A 14204-nucleotide genomic window follows, 5' to 3' on the forward strand; every position below is an offset into this window, starting at 1 on the left:
GTCGTGAAGGGGCGGAGCCTATCTCCTCAGCACACAAGCGCCATTTTCCCTCACAGCTCCGCTGGAAGGACGGCTCCCTGACTCTCCCCTGCAGTCCTGCTTCAGAATCAGGGTAAAAAAGAGAAGGGGGGGCATTTTTGGCAGCAAATAACGATAATAACAGCAGCTATAAGGGAATAACACTATATAAGGTTATCCCTGTATATATATATAGCGCTGGGTGTGTGCTTGCAGACTCTCCCTCTGTCTCTCCAAAGGGGGTCCTGTCCTCTATCAGAGCATTCCCGGTGTGTGTGCTGTGTGTCGGTACGCGTGTGTCGACATGTATGTGGAGGAAAATGATGTGGAGGCGGAGCAGTTGCCTGTGTTGGTGATGTCACCCCCTAGGGAGTCGACACCTGACTGGATGATTGTATTTAAACAATTAAGTGATAATGTCAGCAATTTGCAAAAAACTGTTGACGACATGAGACAGCCGGCAAATCAATTAGTGCCTGTCCAGGCGTCTCAGACACCGTCAGGGGCGCTAAAACGCCCGTTACCTCAGTGGGTCGACACAGACTCTGACACAGATACTGAGTCTAGTGTCGACGGTGACGAGACAAACGTAATGTCCAGTAGGGCCACACGTTACATGATCACGGCAATGAAAGAGGCATTGAACCTTTCTGACACTACAAGTACCACAAAGAAGGGTATTATGTGGGGTGTGAAAAAACTACCAATAGTTTTTCCTGAGTCAGAGGAAATAAATGAGGTGTGTGATAAAGCGTGGGTTTCCCCCGATAAAAAACAGCTAATTTCTAATAAATTATTAGCATTATATCCCTTCCCGCCAGAGGTTAGGGCGCGTTGGGAAACACCCCCTAGGGTAGATAAGGCGCTCACACGTTTATCTAAACAAGTAGCGTTACCGTCTCCTGATACGGCCACCCTCAAAGAACCAGCTGATAGAAGGCTGGAAAATATCCTAAAAAGTATATACACACATACTGGTGTTATACTGCGACCAGCAATCGCCTCAGCCTGGATGTGCAGTGCTGGAGTCGCATGGTCGGATTCCCTGACTGAGAATATTGATACCCTGGATAGGGACAATATTTTGTTAACTATAGAACATTTAAAGGATGCATTGCTATATATGCGTGATGCACAGAGGGATATTTGCACCCTGGCATCAAGAGTAAGTGCTAGGTCCATCTCTGCCAGAAGAGCGTTATGGACGCGACAGTGGTCAGGGGATGCGGATTCCAAACGGCACATGGAAGTATTGCCGTATAAAGGGGAGTAGTTATTTGGGGCTGGTCTATCGGACCTGGTGGCCACGGCAACGGCTGGGAAATCCACCTTTTTACCCCAGGTCACTTCACATCAGCAGAAAAAGACACCGTCTTTTCAAACTCAGTCCTTTCGTTCCCATAAGTACAAGCGAGCAAAAGGCCACTCCTTTCTGCCCCGGGGCAGAGGAAGAGGAAAAAGACTGCACCGTGCAGCCGCTTCCCAGGAGCAGAAGCCCTCCCCTGCTTCTGCCAAGTCGTCAGCATGACGCTGGGGCTTTACAAGCAGACTCAGATATGGTGGGGGCCCGTCTCAAGAATTTCAACGCGCAGTGGGCTCACTCGCAAGTGGATCCCTGGATTCTACAGGTAGTATCGCAGGGGTACAAACTGGAATTTGAGGCGTTTCCCCCTCGTCGGTTCCTGAAGTCTGCTTTACCAAAGTCTCCCTCCGACAGGGAGGCAGTTTTGGAAGCCATTCACAAGCTGTATTCCCAGCAGGTGATAATCAAGGTACCCCTCCTGCAACAGGGAAAGGGGTATTATTCCACGCTGTTTGTGGTACCGAAGCCGGACGGCTCGGTGAGACCAATTTTAAATCTGAAATCCTTGAACACTTGCATAAAAAGGTTCAAATTCAAGATGGAGTCACTCAGAGCAGTGATAGCGAACCTGGAAGAAGGGGACTATATGGTGTCTCTGGACATCAAAGATGCTTATCTCCACGTCCCAATATACCCTTCTCACCAAGGGTACCTCAGGTTTGTAGTACAAAACTGTCATTATCAGTTTCAGACGCTGCCGTTTGGATTGTCCACGGCACCTCGGGTCTTTACCAAGGTAATGGCCGAAATGATGATTCTTCTACGAAGAAAAGGCATTTTAATTATCCCTTACTTGGACGATCTCCTGATAAGGGCAAGATCCAGGGAACAGTTAGAAGTCGGAGTAGCACTATCTCAGGTAGTGTTACGTCAGCACGGGTGGATTCTAAATATTCCAAAATCGCAGCTGATTCCAACGACACGTCTACTGTTCCTAGGAATGATTCTGGACACAGTCCAGAAGAAGGTGTTTCTCCTGGAAGAGAAGGCCAGGGAGTTATCCGAGCTAGTCAGGAACCTCCTAAAACCAGGCCAGGTCTCAGTGCATCAGTGCACGAGGGTCCTGGGAAAAATGGTGGCTTCCTACGAAGCGATTCCATTCGGAAGATTCCATGCAAGAACGTTTCAGTGGGATCTACTGGACAAATGGTCCGGATCGCATCTGCAGATGCATCAGCGGATAACCCTGTCGCCAAGGACAAGGGTGTCTCTCCTGTGGTGGCTGCAGAGTGCTCATCTACTAGAGGGCCGCAGATTTGGCATTCAGGATTGGATCCTGGTAACCACGGATGCCAGCCTGAGAGGCTGGGGAGCAGTCACACAGGGAAGGAATTTCCAGGGCTTGTGGTCAAGCATGGAAACATCTCTTCATATAAACATTCTGGAACTAAGGGCCATTTACAATGCCCTAAGTCAAGCAAAACCTCTGCTTCAGGGTCAGGCGGTGTTGATCCAATCGGACAACATCACGTCAGTCGCCCACGTAAACAGACAGGGCGGCACGAGAAGCAGGAGGGCAATGGCAGAAGCTGCAAGGATTCTTCGCTGGGCGGAAAATCATGTGATAGCACTGTCAGCAGTGTTCATTCCGGGAGTGGACAACTGGGAAGCAGACTTCCTCAGCAGACACGACCTTCACCCGGGAGAGTGGGGACTTCACCCAGAAGTCTTCCACCTGATTGTAAACCGTTGGGAAAAACCAAAGGTGGACATGATGGCGTCACGTCTAAACAAAAAACTGGACAGATATTGCGCCAGGTCAAGGGACCCTCAGGCAATAGCAGTGGACGCTCTGGTAACGCCGTGGGTGTACCAGTCAGTGTATGTGTTCCCTCCTCTGCCTCTCATACCAAAAGTACTGAGAATCATAAGAAGGAGAGGAGTAAGAACTATACTCGTGGTTCCGGATTGGCCAAGAAGGACTTGGTACCCGGAACTTCAAGAGATGCTCACGGACGAACCGTGGCCTCTACCTCTAAGAAAGGACCTGCTACTGCAGGGGCCTTGTCTGTTCCAAGACTTACCGCGGCTGCGTTTGACGGCATGGCGGTTGAACGCCGGATCCTGAGGGAAAAAGGCATTCCAGAAGAAGTCATCCCTACTCTGGTCAAAGCCAGGAAGGACGTAACCGCAAAACATTATCACCGCATTTGGCGTAAATATGTTGCGTGGTGTGAGGCCAAGAAGGCCCCTACAGAGGAATTTCAACTGGGTCGTTTCCTTCATTTCCTGCAAACAGGACTGTCTATGGGCCTAAAATTAGGGTCCATTAAGGTTCAAATTTCGGCCCTGTCGATTTTCTTCCAGAAAGAACTGGCTTCAGTACCTGAAGTTCAGACATTTGTAAAAGGGGTGCTGCACATACAGCCTCCTTTTGTGCCTCCAGTGGCACCTTGGGATCTCAATGTTGTGTTGAGTTTTCTAAAGTCACATTGGTTTGAACCACTTTCCACTGTGGACTTAAAATATCTCACATGGAAGGTGTCGATGCTGTTAGCCTTGGCTTCAGCCAGGCATGTGTCAGAATTGGCGGCTTTATCATATAAAAGCCCTTACTTAATTTTTCATTCTGACAGGGCGGAATTGAGGACTCGTCCTCAATTTCTACCTAAGGGGGTTTCTGCATTTCACATGAACCAACCTATTGTGGTACCTGCGGCTACCAGGGACTTAGAGGACTCTAAGTTGCTTGACGTTGTCAGGGCCTTGAAAATATATGTTTCCAGGACGGCTGGAGTCAGAAAATCTGACTCGCTGTTTATCCTGTATGCACCCAACAAGCTGGGTGCTCCTGCTTCAAAGCAGACGATTGCTCGTTGGATTTGTAGTACAATTCAGCTTGCACATTCTGTGGCAGGATTGCCACAGCCAAAATCAGTAAAAGCCCATTCCACAAGGAAAGTGGGCTCATCTTGGGCGGCTGCCCGAGGGGTCTCGGCTTTACAACTTTGCCGAGCAGCTACTTGGTCAGGGGCAAACACGTTTGCTAAATTCTACAAATTTGATACCCTGGCTGAGGAGGACCTGGAGTTCTCTCATTCGGTGCTGCAGAGTCATCCGCACTCTCCCGCCCGTTTGGGAGCTTTGGTATAATCCCCATGGTCCTTACGGAGTCCCAGCATCCACTAGGACGTCAGAGAAAATAAGATTTTACTTACCGATAAATCTATTTCTCGTAGTCCGTAGTGGATGCTGGGCGCCCATCCCTAGTGCGGATTGTCTGCAATACTTGTATATAGTTATTGTTACAAAAATTCGGGTTATTATTGTTGTGAGCCATCTTTTCAGAGGCTCCTTTGCGTTTATCATACTGTTAACTGGGTTCAGATCACGAGTTGTACGGTGTGATTGGTGTGGCTGGTATGAGTCTTACCCGGGATTCAATATCCTTCCTTATTATGTACGCTCGTCCGGGCACAGTATTCTAACTGAGGCTTGGAGGAGGGTCATAGGGGGAGGAGCCAGTGCACACCACCTGATCCTTAAGCTTTTATTTTGTGCCCTGTCTCCTGCGGAGCCGCTATTCCCCATGGTCCTTACGGAGTCCCAGCATCCACTACGGACTACGAGAAATAGATTTATCGGTAAGTAAAATCTTATTTTTTACCACAAAGGGATTGATGCAGATTTGGCTTTAAAATAACTATGTAAAAGTGTATGAATCACTCGAAAAGAAAAAAGTGCACAGAAAAACAACATATTTCCACTGATAAGCATTTATCTGATATATTGCATCATGTAAACTACAAACACCTGCGTGATGCGAAAAAGACAATCCTCCGTCTCGCATATGGTAAAAACGTAAAAAATAAAAAAAATAAAAGTGGTTACACATACTTCCCAAAGCATAATCTATGTCCTAGCACCAAACAGTGTCAGTAGAGCGTCCAAAATCAAAAGCAGTTCGCTAGTTTCCATGACCACCGTCATCACCATCATGCCGTCTTGTCGCCGCCACTGACCGTGCGCATATAATACGGCTTTTCCATGAGTATATGCTTCTTTTCCACGGTCTGCATGTGTTCACAATTGCACTTGCATACATAAGAAGAACCCAATCCCCACCCTCTTGTGCGTATCCAGGTGTAGATAGGCATAAGGTGCAGAATCATTTGCACAGACTGGGTCTTAATTCACGTTAGTACTCAATGGCTGACTATCACGCAACGGAGCGATTATTGGCAAACTGACATTGCAATGCGCAAGTGTGCGCTGCGATCTGTCTCGCACTGAGATGTTTGTCACAAAGCGGCTGACAGGAAGTGGCCTTTTGGAGGTGTTAACGGGAAGTTTAAGGGGAGCGGTTAGGAAACCGCAGGTGTGTCGTGGCCATTATTGGGGAGTGTATCTGCTGATGGCTGCGTGATCGTACGTGCAAATACATGGCGTCTGAGCCGCTACTGCTGTTGCCAGTGTGCGTGGCCACAGACCAACCCTTAGTTTCGATGTTCTCCGTAATTGTGTATAGTCCACCAATGTGTACGCAGTTGCGATTGTGCTTGCGATAAGCCCGGTGGGTGTCTCTCTTCATTCCTGGCCGGCAGCCTCACTTGCTAATATTAGCAGTCCCGTAGCCTAGAGAATCGCAGTTCCATTTGCGTGCAAACATGCATTAGGCCCACTGTTCTGGGATTGATGTGTTACCTGGCAACGATCCTTTTATTAATGTCAGTATTGAGGTGAATTTGATCCACAGCACTTGCTGAGCTGCTGTTAATGGTCACTGTTTTCTGTAGGCGGTATACAAATGATATATCATGCCCAATCTCTTTTCTAAAGTTATCCCCGTAATCTCGCACATTGCACCCATAGGAGTATATTCAATAAGATTCGGGTCCATTCCGACATGCAGTTTTCAGAATGGACCCGACAACCCCTATTCAAAAGAGCGTCCAAATCCGACTGTCGGATTTGGCCGCTTCCGGTGTCCTGTCCTGCTGCTGTCAGCAGCGGTGGGAGCTGTCAGCGGTCCCGGGGGAAGGAAGCTGTCAACGTCGCCTTGAGAAGGTGATGTCTGCGGCGCCGGTGATGTCTGTGGCGCCGGGGTAGGGGGGGAGAGAAGCGGAGGAAACGAAGCGGACGGGGGAGGAGACGGGGGAAGCAGCGGCTGCAGCAGCGGAGGCTCACGGCAGCGTCCACCCGGCTCCAGCAAGAGGGACGTCGCTTGCTGGAGCCGAGTGGACGCTGCCACTGGGTCCCTGCTCTCCCCGGTGCTTCCCCCTCTCCTGCTCTCAGCTCACTCATCTCAATCCGACTTTTTTTAAAGTCGGATTGAGATTGTCCGAAACGGGGCTAAAACCTGTCGGGTTTGGCCCCGCTTCCGACAATGCACGCTGATCGCGGCTGAAGCCGCCGATCAACGTGCATTCCGACAAGTCGAGTTTCCCGACTTGTCGGAATAAATGGGGCCGTAATGAATAGGTCGGAACCCCTTCCGACCTAAAACTGTCAGAAACTGCCCTCTTTCCGACAAGACGGCAGCTTCCGACAGTTATTGAATATACCCCATAGTAATCAAGTTTAGCTGTGTAATTGGTTGGGTGCCCTCATTATCGCGGGGGTAGCGAGCTGAAATGATTATACCATGCTCGTCAGCAGAAACAGAATAGGTGTGGAAGTGGGTAAAAAGAATTGAATACCGCTCTATGAATTTTAGCAATAATTTGTTTGCCTTGTTGTTTAGGGAGCTGGCTTGATTACGTATTATAATAGGCCACTTGTGTTCCTTTTTACCCCATACACTTTGCAGTGGAGACAACCAGGGGTGTAGGCAGAAATTTTTGGGTCCAATAGCAAAATTTTAAGGGGCCCCTGCCTCAATACTTTTACAGCGAGACACCTCTCTCTCTCCGCAGCAGCAGCTGTTCATTTTATGCCCTATAGTAGTGCCCTAGTTCATGTTGTGTCCCGCTATAGTAGCACCCTGGTTCATTTTATACCTGGTTCATGTTATGCCCAATAGTAACGCTTTGGTTCATTTTATGTCCTATAGTAGGGCCCTAATTCATGTATGCCCCATAGTAGTGCCCTGGTTCATTTTATACCCCATAGTAGTGTCTTAGTTCATGTAATGCCCCATAGTAGCGCTTTGGTTCATGTAATGCCCCATAGTAGTGCCTTTGTTAATTTTATACCCCATAGTAGTGTTCTAGTTCATATTATGCACCATAATGTAAGCTCTCACGAGCAGGGCCCTCTTCCCTCATGTGCTTATCCTTTTCTTACTTTAATAATCCTCAACTGCCCAAATCCCGCAGTTTTTTGGCCACCTTGGAACTTATTTCTATGTCGTCTACTGGTGTAGTTATGCTTAGTTACCCTGTACTTGTCCTATATTGTCTTCAACTGTAAGTCACTGTTTTCCTGTTTTGATTATGTACATATGTATCCTGTAATTGGGCCATGCGGAACCCTTGTGGCGCCATATAAATAAAGGATAATAGTAATAGTAGCACCTTGGTTTATTTTATGTCCTATAGTAGTGCCCTAATTCATGTATGCCCCATAGTAGTGCCTTGGTTCATTTTATACCCCATAGTAGTGCCCTGGTTCATTTTATACCCCATAGTAGTGCTCTGGTTCACGTTATACCCCATAGTAGTGACTTAGTTCATGTAATGCCCCATAGTAGTGCTCTGGTTCATGTTATACCCCATAGTAGTGCTCTGGTTCATGTTATACCCCATAGTAGTGCTCTGGTTCATGTTATACCCCATAGTAGTGCGCTTGTTCACTTTATGTCCCGTAGCAGTGCCCTAGTTCACATTAAGCCACACAGTGACCCCAGGTCACAATATGCCACACAGTTCTCCCAGTACATATTATGCCCCACTGTTGTGCCGCAGATCATCTGGAATACATACTAAATACCGGCGGTCGGGATGCCGGCGGTCACATCACCAACAGCTGCATCCCGACACTGAAGAGCCTGACAGAGGAAGGGGTAAGTATTTTTACCCTCCCTGTCCGCAACCCTAACCGTTGGGGTTCTATGGCTAACCCTCCGGGGGTGGCATCTATGGCTTACCACCCCTCCTAGGGCCTAACCCTAACCACCCCCTAGTGCCTAACCCTGAACCCCAATACTCCCCTTCGGGATGTCAGCTGTCGGTGATCCTGCGACGGTCTTCTGAGTGGTGTCGAGATTCCGGCGTTGCTCACATGACAGCCGGAATGCTGAACACATCCCGAACCAGGCCCCCTAAGACTCTGGGCTCCATAGCAATGGCCTCCACTCTTGCTAAGCCTCTGGAGACAACTAACCTATTCTAGTTTGCAAGGTGTTTGAGTGACAGTTCGGACATATTAATTGTGTGATGCCGTAACCCCACTCTTCTGCCCCACGTTGCATGTGTCCCTGGGAATACAAATGCCCGTACTGAGGATTATGATTTTGCAGGTTTATTAAAAGACGTTATACCAAATACGTCTGGCAGTCTTGTTTCATTAATTCTCCTGGCATGGTTCTTTTCTCTTAAGGAAATTTAATTCAATGTAAATGACTTTTATTTGAATGACGCTCCCCTGTGTCAGGTCCATTGTGTGCGCTCTGCTATAAGCATGGGTGTATATTTTGCTCTGTGTTGTCAGGCTCCCAGCACAAACTGTTCAATGAGCACCTGGTGTCGGCAAGCAGTAACCCCGCACTCGCCACACGGCGGAGGAAGCATGCAGAGAAGGAGCTGCATGCCGACATTGTCAGCGTGGTATCCGTGAGGCTCCGAGAAGGGTACAGCATTCGGGAGATCCGCATTACAAAAGGTGAGACGTTCTATCCGGCAGTGTGCTGTGCCGCAGTCACACATTGTCACTGCTTGATTTTATTAACGGGGGAACCGTGGGCTGAAAGTCACTACTTAGTGGAATCTAGAAGCTGAATGCAAACAATAAGAAAGCCTCTGCTATATTATATAATAATATAACGTTAATTATGGGTCACCCTATTCCCTTAGTTAGTATTAGGAAGTAACCTACTGCTTGGGTAATAACTGTTATTTACTGATACATTTATCTTCTCTAAGCTTTGCTGGAGGTAAAACTGGTTCTGCTGTGGAAGCATAACATGCGCGTTGAGTACCTAGCAATGGCGGCGTGGCCACTGGATGCCTCCAAGCGCAGCACCAGGGTGGAGGTCGTAATGGAAGGGAGCTATGATATACTGCACGATATCAGCTGCACGCTGAAGAAACCCATCACCAGCATTTACAGGACCAGCGTCATACGGCGATTCTGGTACACCCTCCAGAGGTAACCATACCCACTGCCACATCATATTCTGCCCCTCCGCCATATTACATTAGGAGCACCTTGTTCCATTACACCTATTTCTGTTCATAACGTTAAAGTTCTTTTTTAGTTTTCAATAGATATAACCAGTACAGGGATATGATTCCTAGCAGACTTTGGGAGTGAGTACTGTCTTACACTGCTGTATACCATGCCCATCCCCGGGGGCCTCTACACTGCCCATCCCCGGAGGCCTCTACACTGCCCATCCCCGGAGGCCTCTACACTGCCCATCCCCGGAGGCCTCTACACTGCCCATCCCCGGAGGCCTCTACACTGCCCATCCCCGGAGGCCTCTACACTGCCCATCCCCGGAGGCCTCTACACTGCCCATCCCCGGGGGCCTCTACACTGCCCATCCCCGGGGGCCTCTACACTGCCCATCCCCGGGGGCCTCTACACTGCCCATCCCTGGAGGCCTCTACACTGCCCATCCCCGGAGGCCTCTACACTGCCCATCCCCGGAGGCCTCTATACTGCCCATCCCCGGAGGCCTCTACACTGCCCATCCCCGGGGGCCTCTACACTGCCCATCCCCGGAGGCACTGCCCATCCCCGGGGGCCTCTACACTGCCCATCCCCGGAGGCCTCTACACTGCCCATCCCCGGGGGCCTCTACACTGCCCATCCCCTGGGGACTCTGCACTGCACCACCCCCTGGGGACTCTGCACTGCACCACCCCCTGGGGACTCTGCACTGCACCATCCCCTGGGGACTCTGCACTGCACCATCCCCTGGGGACTCTGCACTGCACCATCCCCTGGGGACTCTGCACTGCACCATCCCCTGGGGACTCTGCACTGCCTATCCCTGTGTCCTCTACCCCGCTCCATCCCTTGGAGACTCTGCACTGCCTATCCCCTGGAGACTCTGTTTTCAGTATATGAGAATATGAGAACAGATTTATAAACTCTATCGCAATATTATTGTTTTAAATAGCTTTAAATAAAAGCAAAATAGCATTACCTATTGTTCTGGCACAGAGCATGTTATTCAGAGATCCTAAAAATGTGGTCAAACGAAACTGTTAACATAACTCTGACAATAAATTCCATTCACCAAATAAAACTGGCTACAAGTATGAGATCTGTAGACTGTTGCTACGTGAGAAGCTCATAAACCGTCATTTGCCGCCTGAACTTTTGATAAAGATTTGACGTTATATGACCGTGATTCCTGTCTTGCAGCATCAGTCAGACAGATCAGATGTTGGTACATCTCAAGTCATTTGACACTGTGCCCGAGCATTACAAAATCCCAGAGAGCACCAAGAACGGGGTGCCCCTCTTCTATATCCCACCTGGATCCACAACCCCGGTAAGTCTCTCCTCGTGCGGACACACAGTACCGGATGTTCTGCGGTGTATCTCAGCAGTCTGATTGCCACAACTGTATCCTCTCACCTCTGCAGGTGTTGTCACTGCAGCACAGTGACTCTGACTCCTGCCATTCCCAGTTTGCCTCTTACTGGAAGCCGATTCTCTCAATGGATGCCAACGTCTGGCAACGCTGGCTGCATGTGCACCGCCTTGTGTTACTCCTGGAACACGACATGTTAGTATGACGGACGGGATGGAAGTCTGGTCTCGTGTGTTGGAGGTCTCTGGCGTGAGGCTATTGTCACACTAGCGTTGTGTCGCTAGGCAGAACTGTGTCCTTACTTGGGGGAGTGGAATCAGCTATCCCATGCTAGGAGTTATGCCATAGGGGGTCATTCCGACCCATTCGCACGCAGCGGTTCTTCGCTGCGGTGCGAAGGGGTCGGGACTGTGGCTGCGCGGCGCCAGCAATGCGCACGCGCGTTGTTGCAGGCAGCGACGCCGCCAGCGCTGAAAGTGATTGCAGCGGCAATCGCAAGAATATTGATGGCGGGGAGGCGTTTCGGGGGTGTCTACTCACCGTTTTCCGGGGCGTGGAGATCCGAACGCAGGCGTGTCGAGGAGTTTGGTGGGCGGATGTCTGTCGTCAATCCCGGGACCTTCGTCGCTGGGTCCGCCGCACAGGGTAAGTAGGTCTGACCCTGGTCTTGTTTTTCAGGAAACTTTTTTAACATAGCCTGGCTGCACAAGCGATCACAGCCCTGCTATGCAGATATACACTCCCCCATAGGCGGCGTCTAGTTGATCGCACGGGCAGCAAAAAGTTGCTACGTGCGATCAACTCGGAATGACCACCACAGACAAAACAGTTTCACGCAACTACACTAATTTATATGATATGCGACACTTGTATATCTGTGTACAACTAAGGGGGTTATTCCGACCCAACCGCTCGCTGCAGTTTGTCGCAGTGCAGCGATCGGGTCGGAACTGCGCATGCGCCGGCGTCGCAGTGCGCCGGCGCATGGCAGCCGTCGTTGCCTAGCGATCGCCTCTGAGGCAGAGGTGGTCGCTGGGCGCGAGGGGGCTGGATGGCGGCGTTAAGCCGCCATTTAGGAGGAGCGGTCTGGCCAACGCAGGCGGGGCCGGACCGTTGGGTGGAGCTGGCCGCGGCGGCTGCGTGACGTCACACGCAGCCGCTGTGGGCCGGGGAGCGACGAGTAGCTCCCCGCCAGCTCGCTAAAGCTGCGCTGGTCGGGAGCTACTCTTGAAGTGCAAAGGCATCAAAATCCCAACGGTCAAAATACTGACATTTAAAATACCGACAAGGTTAAAATACCGACATTTAAAATGTCGACAGGTCAAAAAAGTCGACATACGTTTTTAATGATTTTTTCATTGAATACTGACTTGTTCATACTTTACCATCCCAGTGGAACTGGAGGGGGAATATAATTGTGTGCCGAGCGCAATGAGCCTTGCGAGGCATCGTGCCCGAAGCATGCGAGGGGATGTGATACACTTATACTCTCCATCGACCTGTGTCGATATCCCAAAAATAAATAAATGAAAAGCTTGTGTCGGCTTTTTAAATGTCTGTATTTGAAATGTCGGGATTTTGACTGTTGGTCAATTGTTGTCGATATTTTGACCGTCAGGATTTTGATTGTAGGGATTTCATACTAAACCCCTGTAAAGGGCTATGCCTTATATTTAATATAGTATTTGATACGTGGCTCAGTTTATTTAATCTGTGGGATGTTGTGGGATGTTTTCCTGGGTGTTATGGAGTGGAAGTGACCTCAGAACCCTATGTGGGCCTATACCCAACCTTGGGGTAGGCCCAGGAGATTAGAGGCAGGAATAAGTAGTCCTGTTATCTGTGCACTAGTCTTGTGTCATTTCATTGTGTTTTCATATGTCCCAAACATATAGACGCTCCATAATCGTCAACAATGAAGTAAGTTCTGATGCGGTCAGCCGGTCAGATTTTATTTCTTGCAAATACCCATGGACTGGTCTGTCCAACACCGACTTCTAGAAATATCTACAGTATGACATTGCTGAGCCTATGGCTAATCTGGCGTAAAGCATTTGTTATGAGACAAACTTTAATGAACGGACCTTTCAGTTCAGCAGGAGGTTACGGTATGTGACGTCCTCTCTATTGTCCATTAACCTTCCAGGCCTGTTCCTAAGCACCTCCATACCCCGGGGAACAACGGGCGATACAGCACAGTTCTCTGCCGCATCTCTCACACAGCCCTCACTTCCCTGTTACGAGACTGGAGCAGCTTCGTGCTGGTGGAGAGTTATTCCTACGTCAAGTTAATGCTGAGGTACCAAACGTTTAATTAGAGGGATCTGATAAAGTGACGCATCATCGTCTAGCTCTGTATAGTTATTATCACAGTATTGTTTCTCCCCTCCGCTTTCACAGTGATGTCAGTCAGACCCCTGCCTCATTCTGCGTAGTGCGGATCATCTGGAAAGCTCCCTGCATGGTGCTCAGGCTGGGATTTCCTCTGGGAACTCCCGCAAACTGCAGAAACCAGGTGAATTCCTAAATAAATATGTTTGCACAAAAAAAAATAGGAGAAAGGATTTTATGGTAAGTAAAAAAATCAGAATGTGTGTTTTCTTGGGGTCCAGCGCTCCACGCTGAATTAAGAGAAAATGCTGATGCACACTAAGGGCCCGATTCAGACCAAATCACTGTTGTGCGTTTCCGCACAGCGGGCGATTATCGAACTACTGCACGTATGTATGCACTGTAATGCCTGCACGCGCGTCTCCAAACAGCAACAGGGTGGTGCGAAAATTTTGATTGCGCGGCTGTTAGCAAGGTGATTGACAGGAAGAGGCCATTTGTGGGTGGTAACTGGCCGTTTTCTGGAAAAGGCAAGAAAAACGCAGGCGTGCCCAAACGTTTTTAGGGAGGGTGTGTGACGTCCGCTCCGGCCCTGATCAGCCTGATTTCTTTGCACTGGAGGAGTAAGTATTGAGCTACGTACACACTGCACACATTGCACAGACTGGAAAAATCATTCGATGGTGAGGGTGATGCGAACGGTTTTGCAGCTTTCCGGTGACTATGGGGAATTTTCGCACAGCATACACACGTGCACGGGCCAAATTTTCACTCTCCCTGGGCGGCGACTATCTGATCACAGGACAGTGTAATTTGCAGCACAACGATCAGGTCTGAATTAGGACC

General features: G+C 49.4%; 1 protein-coding gene across 7 annotated transcripts in view; it reads left to right on the forward strand.

Annotated features, from left to right (window-relative positions):
* The window catches only part of SZT2 (SZT2 subunit of KICSTOR complex), a 295338-nt gene that overhangs the window by 113883 nt on the left and 167251 nt on the right, over positions 1–14204 (forward strand). For all 7 annotated transcript variants that reach the window (XM_063939324.1, XM_063939327.1, XM_063939326.1 and 4 more), the window contains exons 9-14: positions 8972–9142; positions 9403–9628; positions 10856–10985; positions 11080–11222; positions 13174–13326; positions 13428–13542. In XM_063939324.1, coding sequence (XP_063795394.1) covers positions 8972–9142; positions 9403–9628; positions 10856–10985; positions 11080–11222; positions 13174–13326; positions 13428–13542 — 938 coding nt within the window. The remainder of the gene's footprint in view (positions 1–8971; positions 9143–9402; positions 9629–10855; positions 10986–11079; positions 11223–13173; positions 13327–13427; positions 13543–14204) is intronic.

Source organism: Pseudophryne corroboree, chromosome 9, assembly GCF_028390025.1.
Source record: "Pseudophryne corroboree isolate aPseCor3 chromosome 9, aPseCor3.hap2, whole genome shotgun sequence".
NCBI classification, from domain to species: Eukaryota; Metazoa; Chordata; class Amphibia; order Anura; family Myobatrachidae; genus Pseudophryne; species Pseudophryne corroboree.